This window comes from Homalodisca vitripennis, chromosome 7 (genome assembly GCF_021130785.1).
Source record: "Homalodisca vitripennis isolate AUS2020 chromosome 7, UT_GWSS_2.1, whole genome shotgun sequence".
NCBI lineage: Eukaryota > Metazoa > Arthropoda > Insecta > Hemiptera > Cicadellidae > Homalodisca > Homalodisca vitripennis.
The window spans coordinates 82,295,317-82,322,685 of record NC_060213.1 but is presented as its reverse complement, the minus strand read 5'-3'; the positions used below and the strand labels follow the sequence as shown (position 1 = coordinate 82,322,685).

At 35.5% G+C, this 27,369-nt stretch overlaps 2 protein-coding genes across 8 annotated transcripts in view; one reads left to right on the top strand and one right to left on the bottom strand.

The window, feature by feature from the left end:
* LOC124365999 overlaps nucleotides 1-27,369 on the bottom strand; it is an 86,934-nt gene that overhangs the window by 58,355 nt on the left and 1,210 nt on the right. For 5 of the 7 annotated variants that reach the window (XM_046822173.1, XM_046822172.1, XM_046822174.1 and 2 more), the window contains exons 2-3: nucleotides 19,063-19,301; nucleotides 3,032-6,745 (exon numbers count right to left, since the gene is read on the bottom strand). In XM_046822173.1, the coding sequence (XP_046678129.1) occupies nucleotides 3,032-6,745; nucleotides 19,063-19,300 (3,952 nt within the window). In that variant the 5' untranslated portion in view covers nucleotide 19,301. The remainder of the gene's footprint in view (nucleotides 1-3,031; nucleotides 6,746-19,062; nucleotides 19,302-27,369) is intronic. The other 2 variants (XM_046822177.1, XM_046822178.1) reach the window with 1 other exon arrangement.
* LOC124366794 lies at nucleotides 20,729-21,483 on the top strand. Its single transcript, XM_046823395.1, has one exon. The coding sequence runs from the start codon at nucleotides 20,836-20,838 to the stop codon at nucleotides 21,481-21,483; it is 648 nt and encodes a 215-aa protein (XP_046679351.1). The 5' UTR covers nucleotides 20,729-20,835.

Below are 27,369 nucleotides of genomic sequence, written 5' to 3'. Positions count from 1 at the left end.
CTAAGTGGTGATCTTGTAGATTCTTCACTCCTTTGTAAGCAACATACAGTTTGAACATGAAGTAAATGTTGTCGAGGATGGAGGCTCTTGTTAACACAAACTGAGAATTTTCAGTCATAATGTGTTCAACGTAAGATGTAAGTGGAAAAGAAATTACATTACTCTTGTGTTTTTTTCGAACAAGTAGAAGAAATTAAACCAGTAGAATGTCTTGTTGAGGTTATCAGCTCTGCTGACACACCAGGATTAACATTAAATCAATGATCATGGGCAGCCTTAAATACTTTTACCTAAATCCAGAAAACATTGCCTCGGCCAGAGTATGAATTGGGCTGGAAATATAAGAGGGTCTTTTTAAAGCTGAGGGTTTCAATACAAATTAAGTGCATTATACGTTTTGTGCATGTCAGATAAGTTAGCTTCAGTAACTGAGAAGTCTACTCAAGTTTGCCCTGAAGTCAAAGACTTATCCCCTTTATTAGATGCCGTTTACAAACTTTTCAGCTTAGATCACACACAAAAAACAACAGGGCAGTGCACTTCAGGTTTTGACAGGCTACAATGAAAACGGCGATGATTTTAGTTTTTTGATAGTCACAAGGAATGAAACTTGGGTATCTTATGACACCCCTGGAACTAAACAACAATCGATGGAATGGAGGCACACTTCATTCCCAACTAAAGTTATACCTAAGCAAACCGTGACAACTCGAAAAGTCATGTGCTCCTGTTTTTAGAACAAAAATGCATTTTGCTGATTGATTTCTTACCATGGAACCAAACATCAATGCAGATTTTTACTGTAATATCCTTGAGAAATTTCGCCGCACAATACAAAACAAGCGGCTACGATTACACATCAACAACATCAAAAGGTGTTGTTTTTTCATGATAATGATAATCTCACACTGCCAACATGACAAAAAAACTCCTACAGGCATTTGGTTGGGACATGTTTGAACAACACCCGTACAGCCCCGACCTTACTCCTAGCGACTTTCATTTCTTCTTACATCTGAAATCTTTCCTTGGTGGTCAACACTTCAACGACGATGACAAGCTGAAAGAACATGTTACCACATGGTTGAAAACACAGGTGGCAAACTTTTATGAAGAAGGCATGCAAAATCTGTCATGCTATGACATGTGCCTACAAAATTCCGGAAGTTATGAAGAAAAGTAGTTTAAGAGTTGTAGATTTTTGAACAATATTTTTCTGTTATCTGTACTACAAGTTTTTTTAATATAACCAAACGGAACTTACTTTGTGGACATACCTTGTATTTTACTTCTCCTTTTGTGTTAGTTTAAAATATATACACTAGTTTACACGTACAATTGTTGTATACCTTTATAATTACTTTTTAAGGCTGATCTTCTAAATTGTAAATGCTGTACTTTTATGTGTGTTGTCCTGGGTTGTAAACTAGTACACCACACATGCCAACCACTTTAGTTCACCCTAAAACTGGTGGTGTCTTCTCCTGTACTGGCACCCTATTTTTAGCAGTTTATAAGAATTACATTTAACTGTTACATACCTCTGAAAATTCTTCAGATATACAACTTATATTTTTATATTCATTAATATATTCTTATTTTTTTTTAAATATCTACATATGAATTTCTTTACATACTTTATAACAAAAACAGGAATTTTCCGACATTTGCCATCGTTCAGTGAAACAAAAAGTCAGTAACACTACGTTTAGAGATCTGCAATCTGATCTCTTCTTCAGGTAATTAACTAACCTAACACATAATTACAAACTAGGCTGTGTAGTGTCCTTCACAATCCTTCCACCGTAAAAATAAACTTCAAACAAAGTACTTTACAACTTTTCACTATCTTATCATATATGTATGAAAGATTTATAAAAATCCAAAATATATAAAAGAAGCACGATTTTATCCTTATCCAAAATATATATAGTTTCAGTGGCTTTACTTAAAAAATGTTTATTTTTTCTTAGCAATTTTTGAACTTAAGTGTAAAATCCAGTAAGAATGTATTTTCAGCCATTTCTTCAATGGCTTTATAACACTGGAAATTCAACCAATACATGGCTTATTATATATCATTGTTTTCAGAATACTCAAAATAATAATAATAAATTATCTTGATTAACAGTTTCCTACTTTCAAAAACATGTTTGTGTTAGAATATTATTGATAAGAAAATGATTGAATTTTGTATAACTTTGCACTATCTCATCATGATGTGTGAAAGGTTTATATAATTCCAAATCTTAAAAAAGGAACACAATTTTATACTTACTAAAAATATATACAGTTTTAGCCCTTTTACTTAAAAAACATTTACTTTTTTAGCATTTTTTGAACTTTTGCACAAGTTCCACTAACACTGTATTTTCAGCATTGTTGTACAATTGCTTTACAATACTGCATTTCAAACTAAATTGTTTTCAGGAAAAATAAGGAATAATAATACTCGCTTATTATTGTTGCTATAGTGATTTTATTCACAAAAAGTTTAACCTTGAACAAGCCTGATAAGGATTCCGGTTCCAATTCAGCTAATAGTTCTCTCAAATCACTAGATTTGTTCCTTAAATTAAGTGTGACTTCATCAGCCATATTACTAATAACCAAACAAAATATAAACTAAAAATAAATAAATTAGATAGACACCAAAACACAACGACAGCAGACGTAACTAATAAGACAGTCGGCTCGGTCAGCTGGTCACAGTCAAAACAGTTGCTTGCACAAGATGTTTCTTCTAATCATAGAAAGAGGAATAAAGTTTGACTTATTGAGTAATAATGTACCTCAATCAATAGCTCGATTATTTTGCCATCGGCTAATAATCGGTTTTAAACGCAAACTATTGTAAATACGCAAACAATAACCGATTTTCGAAATGTCTGCTTACTGCCATATAGACCGTAGCGCCAGGGTATGCGAGCAGCCTAACTGCCGTATGTACGGCAGTTGCAATTAGAGGGTTAATCTTTAATATACTCTCATAGACACTAACTTAACAAATTATAAATATAATTAATGGTACCTGTAGGAACATTTTTTAAAGTGTGCTGCTCTGCTGTCGAAGTCTTGCACTCTGCAGGATGACTTTGTACCAAAGTCAATGTGAAATCACCCTTTCTACTACTTCTGGTACTTCTCAATTGCAAGGGAGATGTAGGTAAGTTTTCAAAATGACAAATACAGACTTTCTCGTTGCACAAACAAAGCTTATGCCGTTTATTCCTAGTAATTCTAACTTCTATACGTTCCCCTTCTACTTCTCCTTTATTGCCAGTACAAACATTGGCTTCAGTTCTTGAATCACTGTTTCTTTCAATAACAGATAGTTCACTTGTATAGGTTTCTTTAGTTGTTGAGACCGTTTCATCTAGATTATTAAAGTTGCATGTGCAAATATTTTGACAACCACAAGGCAATGCCTTCAAATCCACTCTTGACTTATCTTTACTTGTTTTCTCAGTTGGACTTGGTTCAGCAGGTTTGTTACTTACAACCTGTTTTGTATTAAGAGATTTTTGTTCAGATATTAGGACAGATTCACTATTTAACTGTTGCCCATGGTCCTGTGAATTTTGCTGAGTTACTTCAGTAGGAGTATTTGGTATTTCTTTATTTGTAGTAATGGATGTCTCACTGTCATTTACCTGTACACCATTCAATTCTGGATCATTTTCTCTCATTGATGTTTTGTCATGCAGAGTAAGCCTAGCTACTTTGCTTGCATTAATATTTTCATCTGCAGATACACCTTTTTTATCTTTTGGATGTTTTAAACTATTACAACTATTTTTATTTAACTTTTCAGGTTTTTTACCTCCACAATAGTTTGTTTTGTTCTTTGATGGCATAATTTTTAAGTAATCCAGTACAGTTTGATCATGTTCTATTGATTTATTATTCACAGCAAAAATATTGTTATTGTTAATTTTTGTACTATCCACCGAGTTCACAGTAACAACCGATTGTTTCTCTGACCCAGGTGTAATTGAGATTGTATTCTTATCTAGCATACGTACATTAATTTTCGTTCCCAATATGTCTTGGATTTTATTTTTATTGGTAATATGCTCTGCACTTCTTATTTCGCTACATTTTGAAGCAATCAAAGTTTTATTGATGTCTGATACATGCTCATCTATTTTCGTATCACTAGTTTCCTTTCTCAGTGATTTAATTGCAGTCTGATTAGAAATTGAGGATTTTCTACGTTTGGTACAATTTGATTGTCTGACGGATTCTGAAGTAGTTGAAGTTTTATCAATGTCTGATATGTGCTCATCAATTTTTGTACTAGTTTTCTTCATCAGTGATTTAATGGCAGTTTGATTTGAAATATCTGAGGGTTTCATAACTTCACTACATTTACGCTTATCAATTTTCGTACCGCTAGTTTTCTTTGTCAATGACTTAACATCAGTCTCATTCAAAATGTCTGAGGATCTTCTATGTTTTGTACAATTTGATTGTTTGACTGATTCTGATGTAGCTGAAGTTTTATCGTTGTCTGATACACGCTCATCAATTTTCGTACCACTAGTTTTCTTTGTCAATGATTTAACATCAGTCTCATTCAAAATGTCTGAGGATCTTCTATGTTTTGTACAATTTGATTGTTTGACTGATTCTGATGTAGCTGAAGTTTTATCGTTGTCTGATACACGCTCATCAATTTTCGTACCACTAGTTTTCTTTGTCAATGATTTAACATCAGTCTCATTCAAAATGTCTGAGGATCTTCTATGTTTTGTACAATTTGATTGTTTGACTGATTCTGATGTAGCTGAAGTTTTATCATTGTCTGATACACGCTCATCAATTTTCGTACCACTAGTTTTCTTTGTCAATGATTTAACATCAGTCTCATTCAAAATGTCTGAGGATCTTCTATGTTTTGTACAATTTGATTGTTTGACTGATTCTGATGTAGCTGAAGTTTTATCGTTGTCTGATACACGCTCATCAATTTTCGTACCACTAGTTTTCTTTGTCAATGATTTAACATCAGTCTCATTCAAAATGTCTGAGGATCTTCTATGTTTTGTACAATTTGATTGTTTGACTGATTCTGATGTAGCTGAAGTTTTATCGTTGTCTGATACACGCTCATCAATTTTCGTACCACTAGTTTTCTTTGTCAATGATTTAACATCAGTCTCATTCAAAATGTCTGAGGATCTTCTATGTTTTGTACAATTTGATTGTTTGACTGATTCTGATGTAGCTGAAGTTTTATCATTGTCTGATACACGCTCATCAATTTTCGTACCACTAGTTTTCTTTGTCAATGATTTAACATCAGTCTCATTCAAAATGTCTGAGGATCTTCTATGTTTTGTACAATTTGATTGTTTGACTGATTCTGATGTAGCTGAAGTTTTATCGTTGTCTGATACACGCTCATCAATTTTCGTACCACTAGTTTTCTTTGTCAATGATTTAACATCAGTCTCATTCAAAATGTCTGAGGATCTTCTATGTTTTGTACAATTTGATTGTTTGACTGATTCTGATGTAGCTGAAGTTTTATCGTTGTCTGATACACGCTCATCAATTTTCGTACCACTAGTTTTCTTTGTCAATGATTTAACATCAGTCTCATTCAAAATGTCTGAGGATCTTCTATGTTTTGTACAATTTGATTGTTTGACTGATTCTGATGTAGCTGAAGTTTTATCGTTGTCTGATACACGCTCATCAATTTTCGTACCACTAGTTTTCTTTGTCAATGATTTAACATCAGTCTCATTCAAAATGTCTGAGGATCTTCTATGTTTTGTACAATTTGATTGTTTGACTGATTCTGATGTAGCTGAAGTTTTATCGTTGTCTGATACACGCTCATCAATTTTTGTACCACTAGTTTTCTTTGTCAATGATTTTATTGCAGTTTCATTTGCAATGTCTGAGGATCTTCTACGTTTTGTACAATTTGATTGTTTGACTGATTCTGATGTAGCTGAAGTTTTATCATTGTCCGATACACGCTCATCAATTTTCGCATCACTATTTTTCTTTGTCAGTGATTTAATTGCAGTTTCATTTGTAATGTCTGAGGATTTTCTATGTTCGGTACAATTCAATTGTTGGACAAATTTTGATGTAACTGGAGTTTCTCTGGAAATGTCTGAGGATTTTCTATGTTTTGTAGAGTTTGATGATTGTTTGATTGATTTTGATGGGGCTAAAGTTGTATCTACATTTGGTATACAATAATTTATTTTAGTTTCATTAGTCTCCTTTAAAGTTGTTTTAATTCTTTTTTTATTCACACTGGCATTCACTACACCCTTCATTTCTTTTTTGTCAGCTATATCAAAATTGATTTGTTTTTTTATTGTTTCTTTTCTATTACTGATATCATTTTTAGGGAGTGGATTGGGTAATGACTTATCTTTTGAAATATTACTAGTTATATCTTCTATTTCACTCTGTATTATCTCAGGAGCTCCTTTATTTGATTCACTGTTTAAGCACAAAGGGTTATTGTTTGATTTTGCATTTTTATCTATTCCAACTTCATTACTTTTTCTTTGTGTTACTTTAATGCTCTGATTGGTAAGATTCATTACAGTATTTTTAGTTTTATTTACTGTTGAATTTTCTACTGATGGTGTCTGTTTGATTTCTTGCCCATTTACATGTTTTGTTGGTCCAGTTGTAATACTAGCTGCATTACTTGAGTCAGATTTCTTTCCTCCGGACAACTTTATTCTGCTTGTAGCTGAGGATTCTGTACCTGGAAAAAAATTTAAAAATCATATTAACATTTTTGATACAAAATATCCATTTTAGATACGATAATTGTTCAGAAAGCAAGATGCTTAAATAAATAAAAAATATGCATACAACTATTTTAAAGCACACTTAAACTATTTTTCAACACAGTTACCAAAATAAGCACTTATTGTATCTAGGTATAAGCTTTTCAATATTTATTGAAAGAAATTCTGCTACCTGCGCACGTTATCAATCGTTGACATCGGCTTTCAACTCTTCATCAATATCCAAGTTCCTCAATCTCACAATTTCATACATTACAGTTGTTATCTGCAGAAAATTATGTGAAAGATCTGTGATTACAAAGCTTCAATTTTCCCTAACCTTAAGGTTGATTTATTCAACGAGGTCATTGATACCGATAGATGGTCGGCTTCATTGTTCGTAGTGAACATTAGTAACAATTAGCACCATTTTTAACTGCAACATATCCCACAGTGTCTTCTCCACACACAGAACAAAATACAATATTGATTTCAACATTTTCTTTGAAAAATTAAATCTAACAACACTAAGTGTTTTATAGTTGCCGGGATAGTTGACTGCATGGCTATTTTGAATGATATAGAAACTAACACTTTGATATTGTCAGATGTGCATTAAAGTAGTCTCTTATCAGGAAGAAGTAAAGCTTCAGGATATTTGAGAAAAAGTAGTCCATTTAACCCTCTCCTGGTCGAATTACCGCGACGCGCTTTTGGCGCTACTGGGCTGAATTAAATCGGCTGCTCTGCCGCGAGGGGACACTTATTCGTGTTTTTACTAAGTTAAGAACTTTATTTTAATAAAACTATTATGTATTGTACATTGTTACAAAGATGATTAAATCCTCTATAATAACGTTGTATTTATTTAAAAAAATATCAACCTTATGAGGTAAATTAAAATGTGCCTGTACCTGCCATCTATCAAGTACAGAACCAAGTGTAAAGGCTTGTGAAAACAACTAACGAAATGATTTCAGTAAATAAGTGGTTATAAAAAGTCCCAAATAGTTCATCAAATTACGTAAAATAGCAGCACAATTTAGAAAGAATTGTACTTCTAAACAACTAGATCCCCGTCAATAAAGTAATCAATGAACCGTTTCAAATTATTAATCCTAGATAGCGTCCCTAGTCATAAAACTATGAATAAACAAGGCAACAATGACACGCCAATAGATATTTCCAGTATTAGTTCCCCAAACAACCGTATGACAGCAGCACAAAGCAGAGGGCGTTGATAAAGCAGTTGGAGGCAATTGGAGGCGTTTGAACTTCAGTGCCAGGCGCCCTGCCGAGGCATTTCGAGGGGTTTGTCCGGGAGAGGGTTAATGTTAAGATACTTTACACCTTGAGATTCAAGGTTACCTTATTTGCGGCTCTATACTGAGTGACCTTGAATAATCCATACTCTATAATATGCACTAATGCGTCTGCCCCAATCAATATGTTAACATCTTTGCAAAATTTCATGGTTTTTACGATTTACTTTGATGCACTTTACTTTGATGTAAGTTGTAATATCAACAAAATCTGATTTTTCACTCACTGTATAGTAAAAAATGTATACTACCTTCTCATTTTGAAAACATGTATTCTCCCTGATATTTATTTTTTTATTGTACATCAATGTGGCACAATTACTTATTACACTCTGAAACGGTATATTATAGGTTTCAAGTGACTAATCTTTAATACTGTAGCTAATCATGAGTTTAATCATGTAATGAGTGTGGAACTGATTAGAACTAAGAACTAAAATTTCATCTGGTTTGTTGTACTACTAATAGAGACAACGTCGAATCATTATAACCAATCAGCTCATATTTAATTGGTAAGTGGATTGAGAATAACTGCCTGAAAAACATGTATTTTTAGTAATAAGCTTCTTTAACCTAACAAACTAATTCAAATGCTACGATTCCAAAACTATAACTTATTGCCTTCCAAAAACACATAAATCAGAGAATTCAATGTGGGAATTAAATAGTATTTTCATAAATCCTACAAATTTCTATCTCAGTGGTTATAAACACATTTTTAAACTTTAGAATGTTTCCTTTAATTTTCCATTAAGACTAGACACGATTTTATACAATCAATTAATGGCATTGTTGTTGAAGAAAACGAATAGCTCATACCTTTTGCTGTAGTAACATTTTATCCTAATGTTCCAATTAAGAACACAACAAAATTAATTACAAATTGGTTAATTTCAACATTAAAAAAAAAAACAAACAAATATTTAATGATAATAACTGTATCCTAATCGAAGCAAATTCCAATGTAAAAAATCTTACTACACTCAACTTGATGCCCAGCTATGGGGAAAACCTTTCAGTCATTTTGAAAGTACAGCCTAATCTAAAATGACACATTTCCCAAAACAATGTACATGGTATGTTGATGATTTTTTTGCAATATTGAATAAACCTACAAGATTTTATCACAACCTAAATTCATTTGATCATATTATTAAATTTACATGTGAAATTGAGCAAAACAACAGTATACCCTTTTTAGATATCTTAAGAAGAAATTGTAAGTCTAAAAAATATGAACAATTATTTAAGTCACCATAATTTATTATTAAAAGCAAGTAAAACCAATTTTATCATGTTCTCAACAGGGAAAAGTTTACTACCCATTGAATTGGTTTCACATTTCCCAGTTATATTAATAATCAAATTTTGAAAAAGTAACTTGTCCAAAATATTTAGGTCGAATTGTTGATGACAACTTGATATGCAATCTCCACATTGACGATGTTGTAAGTAAATTTACTTCAGCAGTGTATATGCTATTTACCGAATGTCAAAATTTTGTTCAATTAATGCATTAAAGGCACTCTATTATGACTTCTTTCGCTTTTAGTATTGTTATTTATGGTGGTACATCAAAGCGGAACTAAGATAGAATTCTTCTAAAAAAAGAGCTATACGAACCATGATGAATCTAAATTTTGACGTTTCAGTTGATGTTTTCCTCACTTGGGTATAATGATTGTCTACAGTCTTTGTGTGTTTCATACCACACTACATGTTAAACAATTATGTAATGATAGTTTATTTCCTAGGTTAGGTGACAGACATACTTTATTTTACCAGACATAGAAACGAAATTGCCACAGACTACCATAGGCTAGAACTCTTCAACTTCTATATATGTGTGATTTTTAGTTTATTCTAATAACACCTTTCAATATATACCACTGTATACTTTATGAATAAAGATGTTTTCAATTCAATTCTGAGATGAGAATTTGAATTAACATTAAAAATATCCGGCTTTTATGAAAATTGAGTGTTTACCCTTAAATACCTGGGTTTTCTTTTTTGTTATTAAGGATAACTATTACGATACCGCTGTGCACAGCAACTAGAAACTGACTCGTCACCACGCACAAGCCTCTATGGCCCATGTGGGACTAATTTCATTCATATTATGTGTACTGTGCTTGTTTGCAAATTTTGAAATAAATTTGATTTTGATTTGATTTTTTATTTGATTTTACATCTCTACTTCTAAGGGCATATTATTTTGCTGTAGATACCAGTGCCTTTTTCACCCTTCCTTATAAACTGTATTGATTCAATTTTTTTATTTTAAGGGATATTCACGATAAAATCTCAAATTTAACATCCCTTAACAATCAGAATGAGAAAATGATAAATAAGTGGTGTAAATTATATTTTTAAGAACCTAAAATTTTATTTCTTGATGATTTAAGAAATATAATGATAAAACAATTGATAAATATCTGAATAACATATATCTCAAAAATTCTAAAATTGTGTTTCTTGATGATACAATGTAGTCAAGATGAGACAAATGATAAATTAATAGTCTAAATTACATACATCTTAAAGATCCTAGCATTCTGTTTCTTTATGATACTATTTAACCAGGGTACAAATTATAATACTTTGGTACAAATTAAGTATTTATTATTGTGCAAGTTTCGATTCAAAATTTCATAGGTGCCAAACTAACATGTTGCTGGTTTGGCAAAATTGAATAAATATACCTAAAGCTACAAATTATAATAACTTGGAACGATTTAGGTACTAATTATTGTGCAAGTTTCAGCTTGAAATGCCATAGGAATCAGGCCAGTGATGTGGGTTGGAGGGATAGCGGGCGGTATCTCAGTCAAGTCACCTTGGAAGGTGTCACCTGATGATGACACTGAGAAGTAGGAATCCCAATTGGTTGTGCACGATGACAGACATAGGCAGCCTAAGTGATTGTGCGTGATGACATGATAACACTGATAGGTAGGTAGCCCAAGTGGTTGTGCTTGATGACATGAATGCTGGTTGACCATATTCACAACATGCAATCCACTAAAGGAAAATTCACTTACCACCATGAGTGTCAATGACACAATGGTTGTCGCCATGTTCATAAAAGTGAGTTCAGTGATCTTCTTCATTGTTAAACAACTAACTGCTTTGCCACCGTTAATACTCTTGTCAGCCAGTCGTAGCTGGTTGGTTGGTGGATGCAGACCAATGTGACCTGTATTCTATAGTTCAGTTTTAATATAATTAGTGTTGTGTTTTGTTTTTATTAAGTGGTGGTTGTGATTCCTGACTTATGGGACATACCATAACGATCTGGTATGGTTTGTTTATTTTAACCTAGATTTTAATTATGTGTTAGGTAAGTTAATTTACCTGAAGAAGAGATCAGATTGCAGATCTCGAAATGTAGTGTTACTAATTTTTTGTCACTGAACGATGGCAAATGTCAGGAAAAAGCCTGTTCCCTTCAGGGATATCTAGTCTATAGTTGTGCACTGTAGAATTAAATAATTAGTATCTACAACTAAAGATTAAGCCGGAACAGAGCAATCCAACAATCTCGATGTTCCTAACGTTAACTCGCTAAATGTTGGTGTTGACCCGCTTTATACTGAGAGTGGAAAGATAGGCTGTGCACCATCAATTCAAGATTTTTTTATTATAGCTTGACTATTACTGGAATTACATTGTTTCACCATTTTATAAATGTGTTTCTTAATATTTATTTTGCTAATGTTGAAGTTACTTTCAATAACTTTGTTTACCTTAGTTTGGATATCACCTTAGTAGTTTCAATACCTATATTAGGGCTTACTTTGTTGTTTACTTGGTTGGTACATATTGCAACTATTGGGACGGTTTGGTTTATACCTTCCAGTTGAACTTAAACTGTTTATAAAAAAATTGGTGTGTAACTCATATCTGGGCAATCCTGTGGATGTCTAGGAGTGGCACATCACTAACTATGAATGGTGAGATATTGGTGAGGACGGGTGGATTGATAGGTCTAGTCTACCCATTGTTGGAATGGGTGGAGCTCCCCTAGTGTTAAAGGCTGTTGCTAGCATGGTCATGAAGGAGTGCTGTCCCATGTCTACTTTGAATAGAGATGCTGGAACAGAACTAACCTTACCTTATTCCAAGATGACTGAAATATAGCGTACCCACTACCCCTCCCAATGGGATCTTCACAGGAGGCAGCACCTAACCCCAACCTTATCCTGAATATTCTGTCACATGAAACATGTGCAAAGGTCCTTTTAGGACTTAATGCAATCTTCTACCATAATTGTAATTGTTCTTAACCATAATTATTACAGTTATGCAGCCAGCCATTAATCCTACTAAAGTGAGCTGATTAATAATACCCCTAAAATACCCCTGGCCAGAGTAAGATTTTGGTAATTACTTGTAAAACTAAGCTTATATTATTATTTCAAGGCTGACAAAGAATGTTGTGCCATTTTTGTTTGAGAGTCCTATTTATTTCCTTCATCGCAGCTATGAACCTGCAATACAATTAACAAAAGATGAATATAGCTTTTGAACTATGACTTGTAGTCAATAAATCCTAATCATCTTGTTTTAGCGTCATGTCTTTAGTGCTGACTTGCTGTGCTAAAATGTTAAATGATATAAATCTAGAAGGCATTCTTGTAATCATACAGAATCAAGAATAGTTTTAAGTTCTTTCTATTCGATTCCATGTATTAATATTCAATTCATTACAGATATTTGCTGCCAAATATACTATTAATGTGAATTTAGCAAGCAAGTTTTAAAATTGTATCACCCAAGTTTGAGAACATAACTATAACAAAAATGCTGCTAATTTTATTTCTCATTATATTTAAACATAATTTTTACAAAACAAAGATGAAAAAACCCCATCGATGCCGATGAATCTAAACCATCGTACATCGGCAGGAAATTCTTCAATAGGCTACCACAAGAACTGCAACACAAGAGAAGCTCCTCACTGAAAGCAACGTTGAAGAAATGGCTATTGGACAGGCCTTTTTATTCTCTTGAGGAATTCCTACAAGGAACATTCCAGAACTGACCCAGCCACCTCAGAATAAAAGGCTATTGTAATTGTTTAATACGTTGACACCATTTGTAATCTTGATGATTATAAATAAAGATAATTCTGATTCCTAAAAATCTACACTAAGCCACCCCTCAGTCTTGTATCACATACAAGATTAAAACCACTCACAGATATATAATTTTGAAGCATATAACTCGAAAATAAAGTCTGGAAGTTGAAGGTGGATAATCTGGATGTTTGTAACTGCAGATTTCAGCACTTCTCACAAATGTAGAAGTGCTGACATAGAAGTGGATATCATTTTGATGTTTTTAACTAAAGATTTCAGCACTTCTCACAATTGTAGAAGTGTGGATATTTTGGATGTTCGTCACTGCAGATTTCAGCACTTCCCACAATTGTGTAAGTGTGGATATTTTGGATGTTCGTCACTGCAGATTTCAACACTTCTCACAATTGTAGAAGTGCAGACGTAGAAGTGTGGATATTTTGGATGTTCGTCACTGCAGATTTCAACACTTCTCACAATTGTAGAAGTGCAGACGTAGAAGTGTGGATATTTTGGATGTTTACAACTTCTGACTGCAATACACCACCACGAACTAGACTATATAGACAATAGAAGGATTAATCGGCACGATTCCATGACACTTTCGCTGGTGGCGAGTTACCTTGAACTGTCAACTCTTCTCACAACACTATCATTTCTTTCACAAAGACGGTGCTGTCCAATATCCTTGAATTTGACCACAAAAAAATCACTGTTAGACGTGCTTTGTTCATTTTAAACTTTTATGCATTCAGCTGAAAATTTCTGTACATATACCACATTTTTCCCATACATAGTAAATTTAAATACATTTCCGTATTTCCCTCACGCTGGACATCCTGTTTTTTAAATTTCAGTTTAACGGGGGATGGAATATTGAAAAGTGTTTACTGTAATCATCAAGAATGTATCACCATTTCATATATATGTGTATACTAGCTGTTACCCACGGCTTCGCACGCAATCTTTAGAAGCAAAGTCCTTATATTACTTAGTAAAAGCAATTATGATATATATGATGGGAGTCCTATAAAAATTTTAAAACGTAAGTAGGCATACATCAGGTAGATATTATTTAAGTTCATGGCAAATAGTATCAGAGTTTAAATTAATTATTATATCATGTTTGGCATGTGTAGGAGCATTTCTGGTTCTAACTGATTATGTACATAACGTCACAGCTGAATCTGCATTGTTATCCCGATCAAGAAAACACAAATCTTGGATCACACAGGTCTTGGAAACTTATTTCGGGCAAAAATCATATATTTCCAGTCCTTGTCATATATTTCAGGTCTAAGATATTTCCAATACCATAGTAGAGTTTGCCTTGTTGTTCTGACGTAGAAAAAAAAATATATATATACATACTTACGTAGGATCGAGATGCCTACTTCGGTTAAAAAGTGCCTACTTAAGACCGTTTAAATTCCCTTACCTACTATGTCACAGTTTAGCTTGCCATATTGCCTCGATCAAAATACTATATACGTTCGATTATCTAGTTCTCTGAAGTCTATTTTGGTCAAAATCGTGTTGACTTAGTTGAGTTTGCCTTGTCCTGATGAAGAAAATACACACATAAGTAGGACTGAAAAGCCTATTACGACCTACGGAGAAGTCCTACCTACTTCTTATGTACTTTCGGTATAAGAGGAAAATTCTTGTTAAGGTTATGCAAAATTCCAAAATAATTGTTATTAAAGTTTTGCGTTACACTTGATTTTTGGACTGTAGCCAGGGAAAGAATGAATCGTTGAGGAATGTTAGTATTCATTTCTCTGTTTTTCCATAAGCCATTGTTAAAATGTAATATCATAATGTCAAAGAAACCTACCAGTTTAAAGTAACTTAATGTGAAAACATTCATTACTTTGTTCATTAAGGTTAGTTTTATAACAGTATTTAATGCATTAGATGATTTTAATTTGTCACTGGTGCAATCTGGAGTAAAATTTATAGATTAATGTTTTATTTACTATCTGCATTACACTAACGATCAAGCACTGTTTACTTATTATTGATACAATTTAAATGTAAACAGATGTTTCAGAAAGTTTGTCGAACTATAGCTGTCAACAGCTGTTTAGTGCCAGTTTACTTTGAATTATGAAACGTAAAAACTACAATAAATTTCTGAATTCCAAATATTCCAGGTAACTTTTCTTAACTTTTTTCTCTATAAAAACCTTCCTCGGATTTCAATGGACATTTTACAAAAAGAATTAACCGAGTTGGTCCAGCCGTTCTCAAGATTTGCGCTTACCAACACATTTTGTGATTCATTTTTATTTATAAGATAAGAAGATATACAGAGTGTCCCACGAAGAGGTTTAAACGTTTTATTTTATATTACTTGCCCATTTATTCACCGAACATTTTCAAACTCTATACAAGCAATAAAGTAGGTTTTGAAAATATTCTGTGAAAATTTTAGCAATTAAAGAAACAAAATGGTGACATATTGAAAATTTTAACATTTTGCTTCCTATAAAAATTCATTTCTTGAATTACCTGATTTGATTACTCAGTTGCAGTTTTAAAGAAAAGCTGTTTAATAATACTCATTGTTGAAAACAGCGGTTTGGTTGAAGAATATTGCTTGTGCTATAAAAACACAACCTAACCTCCTCCATTACAGTTTTACTGATATTAGAGTTCGAGAAATGGCTTTTAATGTTTAACAAAAGGTGAAGTGTTGTGTGTGGGCTATTGTTTTTGGCAACATTACAGAAGTAATTAGAAAATTTCAGGTTGCCTACCCAAGAGTTGAACCACCTAGCAATCCAACAATAAGTGGACAAATCTTTGTTACAAACTGGAAGTGTCGTAAAAAGGTACTCTAGAGGATCAAATGAGGAAAGAGAAGTGATAGTGTGAGCATCAATGCTTTGATCTCCAGGTAAACTGAAATCAGTAAGGAAGATTGAAACTGGTGTTCCTAAGTCTTCAGTACAGGTATAATTAAGAAAAACAAAATTAAATTTTATAAAAGTCACCTAGTCCATAATCTTCTTGAAGATGATCCGGACAGGAGAGTGGAATTTTGTTCTCATATCATTGAGTTTCATGAGCTAGATCTTAATTGGCATACTCAAATTTCTTTTTCAGACGAGTCCACTTTCTACCGCAATGTTGCTGTAAATAGGCATAGTTGTAATTATTAAAACACGAGTAATCCACACATTCTTAAAAAGACTACTCAACTCAAAAGACATTGCTGTTTGGGCAGCTGTCAGTTGTAATGGGGTACTATCTTATGACATTTCAGATATTACAATGACTGGGAATATGTATGAACAGGTTTTAAATAAACAAGTCTTGCCTCATTTTACGGTTCCAGAAATGGATCAAGCAATTTTCAAAAAAGATGGTGCTCCTCCTCATTTCGCAAATCCTGTCAAGCGATTACTAAATGACAACCTTCATGGCCGTTGGATTGGTCGTGGAAATGATTTTTTAGATTGGCCACCCTGATCCCCAGATTTAACTGTGTGTGATTTCTTTCTATGGGGTTACTTAAAGGAACTAGTTTATACTCGTAGCTTTAATAATGATGAGAAATTAAAACAATCAATTGAAGAGGAACTTCTCCGGATACCGCAGATTGTCTTTGTAAGAGCTTACAATTAATTTGTTAAGTGCTGTTATCAGTGTGTCGCTGTGGATGGATTACAGTTAGAATAATTGTGGACTGTAATTGTAGGTTTTTTAATAGGCCATGTTCTAATTTTCTGATTAAAATGCTTTATTTCTCTAGAATATGACAATAAATAAATTTACAAAACCAAAAATACTGTTTTTTTACTGTTTTTAAAGTATAGTTTTTCAAAATGCCACCATTCTGTACCAAAAATTGCTAGAGAGCTGAAATTTTGACAGAATATTTTCAAACCCTATTTTAATGAATTGTCTAGAGTTTGAAAATGTTCCGTGCATAAATGGGCAAGTAATATGAAATCAAACATTTAAACTTCTTCGTGAGACACCTGCTATATACTCTGCAAGATATTAGATCAACGTTCGTACAAATTAATTAATTGAATTGTGTAGAGTTTGAAAATATTCGGTGCATAAATGGGCAAGTAATATGAAATCAAAAGTTTAAACATTTTCATCGGACACCCGGTATATACCTCAGTACAGTACTTAATATAAAGATCAACACAATTTCATTCAAAATCATTCTATATATAACTAATATAACTCATATATGATTATTTAAAATAGAACAATAAATTAAAACTATATTTTCAAATTTTGTTCTGTAGAATTCATGTATGCACTTTGAAGGTAAAAATATGAAAAGATTTCCTAATTTCCCTAATACATATATACATCTTTCAGAAAATAATTTTTAAGAGATTTAAAATGCCACGTATTTATACATTGTGTAAAAATTCAGAGAAAAACACTTGGGCTGTTATTGTTTTAATAATTATAATACCAATTTTTGTGATGAGTTACTTAAAATCTCTTGATAATGTGTAAAGGTCATTCAGTTGTGAGCTATATTCCATTGACCACTGTTTAGTTCAGTTATTCTTTTAAAAACCACTTAAAAATGTCCCCTGATGCGTGTTGAGAGGAATTTACCTGAGACATTTATATGGCTCCCAGAGCCCAAAACCATCTCGTTACGATGTATAACATGACTTGTGGAAACAATAACTGCTCCCTCCCTCCACCACAAAAAACCAATTGTTAAAACATGGTACAAAAATTGATGAATGGTCTCAATTACATACATCTGGAAAATTATAAAATTGTGTTTTCAATAGTATAGATTTAATAAGGGTGAGTCAAATGATGAATGAGACCTAAAAAACAGGCAGACTAAATTGTGTCAGACTAGTACGTGATAAGACTAAAATGACGCTCTGTTTGGATATGCACCACCATAGAAGACATTCTTGTTTATGTAGAAATTAAGTATCTTGCAAAATTTAAAGTCTACACATAATTTTTATCAAGACATCTTCCCATACGATACATTAAAAATTTTTTGCCTTGGGTTAGGTTTCATAGCCGCATTAAAAATTCTAAAAGGTCTTGTAAGGTAGGAAGGATACTACAGTGCAGGTGTGTGCTGAAATCAAATATTTTTAACATGACCTTTCCACTCTATTATTTTTCTTTTTTTTATTGCAAGAATAAGCTACACGTGTTAATATGTCACTTATTAAACTCTCATACGACAATACTTACAAATTTATTTATTCTACTATTTTCTCGTTGCCACCATGGTTACCTATGTAAAACTATTTGACGACGGTAAACCAAGTCCTATGGAGTCACATGCACCATTATCACATTCAGTATTGCTAATGTATAAATTAAGCATTATGCAAATTTCAAATGTATAGGTCAGTTTCTTTTCCATGTCCAATGTAACGTTCAAACAGAGACACAAAAATGGAATTTTTCCAGCCTTACGAGTAATAGGCTTCATTACCACTCAGTCAATTACTATAAAAATGAGCAAACTGTGTCCTAAAAATAAAGAACAGTAAAAAACCAATTATTTACATTTATTTTTGGATGAAGAATGGATTGTACGTATGAAATAACTGCAGTGAGTTTTCATGTACGAATTGAGCTGTGCAAAAGGCACTCTCTTCATACCACAACATTCAAGCTCTTAAAGAGGAATCTAATGATCTATACAATCAATTTAAGGGATCTCCAAAGACATATATTGTTTGTATTATATTCTATACTCATTATAAAATCTAGGCAACACAAAATGATGATTGTACCTGCATTTTTTGGACACTTTCTTAACACTTCTATAGTAATCTACTTTTTGATATTAAAGTTATTAAACTTCAGATCAACTGACATGAAAAAAGAAATTGAATAAACTATGGACATTAAAATTGTTACCTGTCTTTGTATGGTTAGTTCCATTTTCCTGCCTCTTTTTTTCAATTTTCAGTTTGAGATGGAAGTTATAAGCTTTCTCAACTTCCTCAACGGAATGTAGAAATCCTTTTGTAGCTAAGGCTTCAGCTATGAAAGCAAATTTTAGTTTTTCATTTTTACTATTATCAAAACGCATGAAACTCCTAGCTGCCCCAAACATGTTTGCAACTTCTATTTCTGGCCATGCTGATGGATCCATTCTGGAAAAAAAATTGCAAAGATAAGCACAAATCTGGTTTGTTTATTTTTAACACATTATTACAACATACATACAAGTTATATAGGTGGTATTAATTTATACTCAAGATCAATTACATATACAACGGGACATGGAGAAAGTGCACTACTTACATAGTTCAAAAATTCAACTGAGTTAAAGCAAGAGATTTTTGCTTAGTTTTTCTATAAGATTTGCTAAAAAGTTTCTTTTAAAAGGATACAATTATCTGAACATGATTGGACCAAGGTCCATTTAAATAACTGAAAATTAGCCCAGCCAATTGAAAATGAAATAGACGAGAGCAGAGACTAAGGCAAAAACAAATCCTTTTTGCTCAGCCTTTGAGTGACAGTGACTCAACTCTCAACTGTAGGAAATTAATTTATTCTTTTTAATTGGTCATCGAGTTTTTTCAGAGTGAGAGTATGAGTTCATGTGCTTGGGTGTGGAAGTGGCAGGGTCTTCATACCCCAGCACATGTGCCAAGCCAGAGCGTCCACGAAGCACACGCACAGCCATCTTCTCTCTTCTAAAGTGCTGTATTTTTTGTGTGCGTGCACCTGGGAACTGCCTGATCCAAACCTTTGATTATTCCGATCAGGCTGGCTTCTTTCAAACTACAACTACAACATCTTCACTACAATCATTTTTCGTTTCTTACTACTCTCATCTGTCGGGTAAACTTCCCAAAACTCTAACTATCCTAAATCTAAATTTCCTTCTGTATCCAAGCCAAGGTGGAACAGCATATGCTGGGGGGCTGTGTGATCAAGGGATTGCTTGGTCGTTAATATGCGAATTCTGGATACCTGGTGGTGACCTCCAGTTTAAACTTAGCCTTCCCCAAGTAGAGCGGGACAATGTTTGGGGTGACTTTTAGATTTCCGCTACTCATGGGAACAAAATGAGTAAAGAAACACACAAAAAACTAAAATAAACCAGAGAGCTCTTGTAGCACTCAAAAAAGTGGATGAAAATTCACAAAATATAGAGGGATTGGTGATGAGTTCCGACCCTCGCAATACTGAACAAACTCAAAAAACAAGCGGACTTCCTAGTATAAGTCCTCAAACCTCCGACTCGGCCAGAGTCGACACTGATGAAGAAGACGCTATAATGGAGGGCGAACACCAAAAGGAAGAGGGAGCAAAAGCCGAAAAGCTGCTCCCAGTACTGCCTAAACTATGTGGAGCCACCAGGAAACGTATGATCTGGCTTCGGAAAAGAGGTTATTCTCAAGAAGAAGCCAGGGAATTGGCCTTAAACAAATTCCAGAAGAAAAAAATAAATTTCTGAACAAACAAAAGGAGGGTAAAAAATCAAAAAGACCTCACTCTGATGGATCCACACTGGAAGTTCATCGGAGAAAGAAAACAAAAAACGATTGAATACAGGGGGAACATAAGGAACAATCTGCAAAACCCCAGAAACCTTCATATAAACAAGCAGTAGAAGGTATAAGAGTGGGGGTTCTACACTACAATTTTCCTGAGACCCTACTCACGACAGAACAGATGGAGGAGATCCAGAGCTTCATCCTAGAAGCTATCGTGGAGGAGCAGGAGGGTCTCTACTCTCCAAGATTTTACGGTATCAACAGGAGACAAGGAATTCTGATTTTCACCTGTGAAAACACCAATACCACTGAATGGCTAATGGGAAAGCAAGATTCCCTTAAGACTTGGGAAGGGGCCAGTCTGAGGATTGTACCAGAGGAAGAAATTCCACGTGCAAGAATTGCGACTGTCTATCTTCTTGATAGTATACATGAAACCACCAACAAGATTATGAAGTTCTTGAAAGTACAAAACAAAGAGCTCTCTGTCGGAGAATGGAACGTTCTGTGTAGAAGCGACGAGGGAAAGTCAGTACTACTTACCCTGGCAGTCGACTGTACCACAACAAACAAACTTGAGAAGGGTCCATGGATCGGCTACAAGTTTGGAAAAATTCAGCTCAGACTGAAAAAGAAACACCAAGGAAACACGGAAAAACCTACAAAGGTGGAGGAGACTTCAGAGAAATCTGAGACAATCACCACGGAAAAAAGCACCACTGAAGAGATGGGAGTGGAGAAGACCATGAAGGTGTCAGAGCAATCTGTACATATCTTACCTGTAAAGGTCCGACTCCACAAACCAGTGCAGCGGTCAAACGCGTAAAATCAACCTGTTTCCTCTTCTTGAAGAGGGGACCCTTTCTAAAAGGACCATACGACTCGGCCCGAGGAAGAAAAGGGGACAGCGTCTCCAAATAATCCGAAAGGAGGGATGGGGATGGACCACCAGGGGGAGGTGGAAAAAAGGCGTAAGTATGCGCCTAATACAGATAAACCTTCACCATGCTAAGGGCACAACAGACATCTTGGGAAGAAGGTTTATCTCAACAGGCCTGGATATCGCCCTAATCCAGGAACCTTGATCAAAAGATAGAGGTTGCATCAGAGGATTGACGACTCAGGTAGGTAATCTCATAATTATATGATCGATCAATATGAAACCCCAAAACATGTATTCTAATTTCAAAACAAATAACAGCCTTTCCTATTACAGATCTTATAACAAGAGATCTGGTGGCGGCTAAAGTGAAAGTAGCATCACTGCAAGGCGTGAGAGAGGTTGCTATAGCCTCAGCCTATTTCCCCAACCCGTCAACAAGCTGCCCACCAAAAGAGATAGAAAGACTATTGCAGAACTGCAGAGATAGAGGTTCGGCCCTCATTCTCGGTTGTGACTGCAATACTCACCATACCTACTGGGGAAGCACAAACATAAACCAAAGAGGTGAGGAACTTCTACAGTTTATGTTTAGCAATGATTTAGTTTTAGAAAATAGAGGGTCAAGTCCAACCTTTATTACTAGAACTAGGAAAGAAGTCCTAGACATAACCCTATCCACAGGACTCAAAAACATAAACATTGTAAGGTGGCACGTCTTAGAGGAGGCCTCACTATCAGACCACTGCCCTATTAGGTTCAACATAGAGGAGATAGGGGGAAAAACATGACCCACAGGGTTCCTAACCTACCGACTGGAAGGGATATCAAGTGTCCCTAGTAGAAGAGTTGGAAGAAATAGAACCCTTCCAGAAAAATGGATTTGACTTAGAAAGGTCTGCACAATTAGTAGAACAAGCTATATAATAAAGGCCTACGAGAAAAACTGCCCTCTCAGGCAAAACATGCTGATGAAAGACGTGCTGTGGTGGACTGGGAGGTTGGAGACACTAAGAAACAAAACTAGAAAACTACTAAAATGGGCAAAAAGGACAGACGATTGGCTCCCTTATCTAAACACTCAAAACGAATATAAGAAAGAACTTAGAATGAATTAAAGAAGAACCTAGAGAATTTTTTGCAAAAACATTAACAGCCTACCTGAGGCTACCAGGCTTCAAAAAACTCTCCAAACTGATCACACTAACCCTATGGGGATTAGTAAAGGCCAACGGTGACCTAACAGTGAACAGGAAGGAGACCTTAGAACTGCTTCTGGAGACGCACTTCCCGGGGGGTCACTTGGCTCGAAATGAGGATATTTATTCTTTAATCGAGGGGGGATCCAGCCGAGAGGTTGCTAAATCCAGACAGCGGTCTAACAGACTACGCATGAAAAAATTAAATGGGCTATAAGATCGTTCAAGCCATTTAAATCTCCTGGGGCAGATGGAGTTTTCCCAGCCCTTCTTCAAGAGGGACTGGACATACTATTAAATACTCTTTGCATTCTGTTTAGAAGCAGTTTCGCCTTAGGATACATAAAAAAAACTGGAGGACAGCACTGGTGGTGTTTGTACGGAAAAAAGACAGGGATCCGACTAATCCCAACTCGTACAGACCCATAAGCTTAACCGCCTTCATGGTGAAAACTATGGAAAAAATAATAAACAGACACATAAGGGACGTAATATTACCAGATCACCAACTTAGTCCCACACAACACGCTTACATAGAAGGTAAATCAAATACCACTGCTCTCCACAGTTTAGTGGGAGAGGTGGAGAAACCTTCGAAAAAAAGGAAGCCCTAGTCAGCGTCTTTATGAACATTGAAGGAGCTTTCGACCGAGTAGCATATCAATCCATGGAGACTGCGATAGAACGTTTTGGAGTTCCCCCAGATGTAGTCAAATGGATAGTAGGCCTCCTAAAAAGCAGACAAATAAAAGCAAAGTACGGGGACTAATCTGCCGCAATCACGGCCCAGAAAGGTTGCCCTCAGGGGGGAGTTCTGTCTCCTCTCCTGCGGGCGATCGTGGTGGTTCATCTTCTTAGCAAAGCAGAGAAGAGGGGAACAAGGCTACTATGCTACTATGTTATGCGGACGACCTAGTACTTACGATCAAAGGAAAAAACAAAGGCACGCTGGAACACCTAATTCAAAAAGAACTAAACCTCATAAGCAACTGTTGTCATGCGGAAGGTCTACGGATTAACCCATCTAAAACAAATATGATTACCTTTACCAGGAAGAGAAAGTTCCAGCTTGAAACAAAAGAAATTAAATACGTGGGTTTAATCCTGAATGTAAAGCTCACTTGGAACTCCCATATTGAAAACAGGATATCCAAAGCGACAATGGCCCTTGGGGCCAGGAAGAGACATTTTGGATTTAAATGGGGACTTAAACCCAAAATGATATATTGGATTTACAAAACCCTAATAAAACCATTGATCACATATGCTGCCTTAGTGTGATGGCCGAAAGTAGAACAAACAACAGCTGCTAAAAGGCTACAGAGTCTTCAAAGGTTAGCTTGCTTAAGCATCACAGGAGTGATGAGCTCCTGCCCAGCACTAGCAATTGAAGCGGTCCTGGGATACACTCCTCTGGGGCAGGAGGTGGTGAGAACAGTCGCTCTAAGTGCAATGAAGCTTTTAGGAACAAAGGTAATAAATGCTACCTCCTTAGAAGGTCTGTCACATGAAGATATTGCAAGTACTTCCTGAATCTGAAATGCTAACCAAAGTGTCAGACGCAATGGTTAAGAAATACTCATTTGACAACCCATACATGGTCTCTATCGGAAGTAGGGAGAAATGGATTAAAAAGGAGGCCTACCCTACAAAAGGAGTCCTGAAGTTTTACACAGATGGTTCACGCCTTGACTCTAGGGCAGGATATGGAATACACGGACCAGGAGTCGACATGGCTGTGCCCCTAGGAAGACATGCCACGGTTTTTCAGGTGGATGTCATGACAATAGACTCATGTTCCAGAAGACTCATACAAATGAGGACAGAAGGATTAAAATACATAATACTTTCTGATAGTCAGGCTGCATTGAAGGCACTTGATACCTGTTCATTTGATTCGAAAGCGGTCTGTGAATGTAAGAATGCTCTAGCAGAGCTGGCAATAAATAACAGAGTAACACTCGGTTGGGTACTGGGTCATGAAGACATTCATGGAAATGAAAAAGCAGACATCCTCGCCAAAAAGGGAGAGGAATCCACAATGGTGGAGCCTGAGCCAGGTTGTGGGATAGCCTTCTCCAACATTAAAGCTTTGGTCAAAGATTGGGAAAAGAGGATAAGACACAATAATTAGAGTGGAGCCTCAGTATTAAGACTATCCAAATTGTTTATCTCTCCATATATTTTAAAGAGTGGACAGTTCTCTTAGATCAGAATAAGGATATAAGACTAACATTCGGAATGCTGACATGGCCCTCTAAGGAAGCATCTTATGAGGGTAGGCCTTAGCCAGACTAACGAGTGTAGACTTTGTGGAGAAGAGGAGGAATCAGCAGAGCACATTTGGTTAGATTGTCCTGCCATCTTAGAAACTCAGAAAAGATACCTGGGAGCATATCTCCTCAGCCCCAAAGATATCAGAGAACAGGAGCCCTCAAATCTGATTGGTTTTTGCAAAAGCCTCGGACTTTGAGGACACAAAATTAAAGTAAGAGAGGCGCAAAGGTTCTTTTAGGACTAAGTGCGGGAAAAAACTATCCATTTCCCTCAGGAAGGGGGAAAAAAGAGTTCATGTGTAATTGTGCATTATTTTTAAATCTAGTAAAGTTATTTTTGTGATTGAAAGTTACTTTAATAAATCTTACAACTCGATCTGATGTCAGAGAAGTTGTACGTTCCGGGACTAGATCTGAGTTACCTTCAGCGCCACCAACCATTTCTGACGATATAAGAAAAACATAGTGAAGATAGTACCCAAATTCAAGCTAGGATCATGTGAGTGCTTGTTAAGGTTATCTTTAACTTTTGATATTTATAATATGTATGTATAGCCTAATAAATAATAGTAGATAAGGACATCGTAGTACCCAATAATTGTGTTATATAGTCAAATTTGAATCAACTCGTTTATAAATTTATTAGATTCTCAGTCTATATTCTTCTTCTTCTACAGGACAGCCTATTGCAATGTACTTGAGCCTCAAGGGCCTTTTTGTACCCCAGAAACACACCATGAGGCCTACAAATCTAAGGTTTCAGCTGTTCCACAAACCGCCGAAAACAACCTATAAGGTCCTCCTGGGGAAATTCACCACCCTTGTCCAAACTACCAAAGATGGCATACCGCTCCCTTGCTATTATAGGACAATCAAAGAGCAAGTGTTTGGCAGTTTCATCCTGCTCATCACACATCCTGAAGGATGCCGACTCTGTGAAGATGCTTCCTCAGGTGACAATGTCCCGTGATCAGACCTATCATCCGAGAAGACATCAATCTACTTAGTAAGAGAAGGTCAGGAGGAAGGCCACTCTGGAGGAAGACGAGTGTAATACCATTCTGCTCATACTCAAATCCGGATGCAACCTCCACCTTATCTCATGTTCAGTGCAAACCCATTTTGAGACAGCACCAAAGGAATACTGCAGAACAGTTGAGGGCCTGTCATAATTGACGCTAAGCCCCGGTTGGCCAGGGCATCAGCTCTTTCATTCCCAGGGATCCCCTCATGACCAGAAACACAACAGTCACATTGTTGATTCTGGCAAGGAAAGAAACGACTTGATAGCAATCCCAGACAAGTTTGGAATTGAACACACAAGAGTCTATCACCATTGGTGCTGCCTGACTATCCGTGAAAATATATATACTCCTATATCGCAGACAAAGATTCTCTAGAGCAAATTCCATAATGGCTGCAACTCTCCGCCTGAAAACTGTAGGATACGGACCCATAGGAACCACCAGCTCCCTGCAAGGTCTCACCCCCAAAATTCCAGCGCCTGTGCCGCTTTTGGTTTTAGAGCCGTCTGTAAACCATTCAAGCTCCGATGGTGGAAGAGGTTCCCTTCCCTCCAACCAATCGTCCCTAGGAAGTATCACAATCACTATATACCACTAAAGGGTTTGTCAAAGGAAAATTTTTGTGGCATCTGATCAGAGATCATGTGCAGAGCATTCCTCTGAATCAGGATGCTTAACCTCGGACTTTAGCGCAATGGAAGAGCATCTCAGTAGAAATGGACAAATAGCCTTCCAACTGACGCCTCCTAGTAAAGGCAACCACAGCAGCCTTGGCGGAGTTGACACTAAGACCCATCCAACCACACCATTTCTCCACCATGTTCAGAGCAGCATTGGTCAGTTCCGTAACTGTTGTGTTGAACTTGCCACTCAAAAGAATCACAATGTTATCTGCGTGGTTACAAAGACACCACTACTGTTCAAAGATATGAACAGGTCGTCCACAACTAGGTTCCACAGGAGAGGAAAAAGGACGCCACCCTGGACAGTCCTTTGTAGTCCTTGCACTAACACTTGCTCCCATAAGAGTGGTAGTATATCAGTCTATATCACATTGTAGTGAGTTAGTTAAATTTCTGTATACTAACATGCTAACACCGTAACAGGTCACAGAAACATAATAACTTTACATGATATTTTGTAATAGGTATTGACAAACAACACTATTTCACGTCTCTAGCACCCATTACTCAAATAGCACACACATAGTTTAACTTTGTTTCAATTACTTTGGAACAATAATGTCGAACTGAATTACATTATAGGCTTTTAAAATTGTATCATAGTGAAGATATAGACTAGTTTTATATGTCTAAGAAGTATATGCATTTT

What these genes read in the sequence shown, in the direction of transcription:
- LOC124366794 (XM_046823395.1), top strand. Translation starts at nt 20,836, where the DNA reads ATGGAGGAGATCCAGAGCTTCATCCTAGAAGCTATCGTGGAGGAGCAG.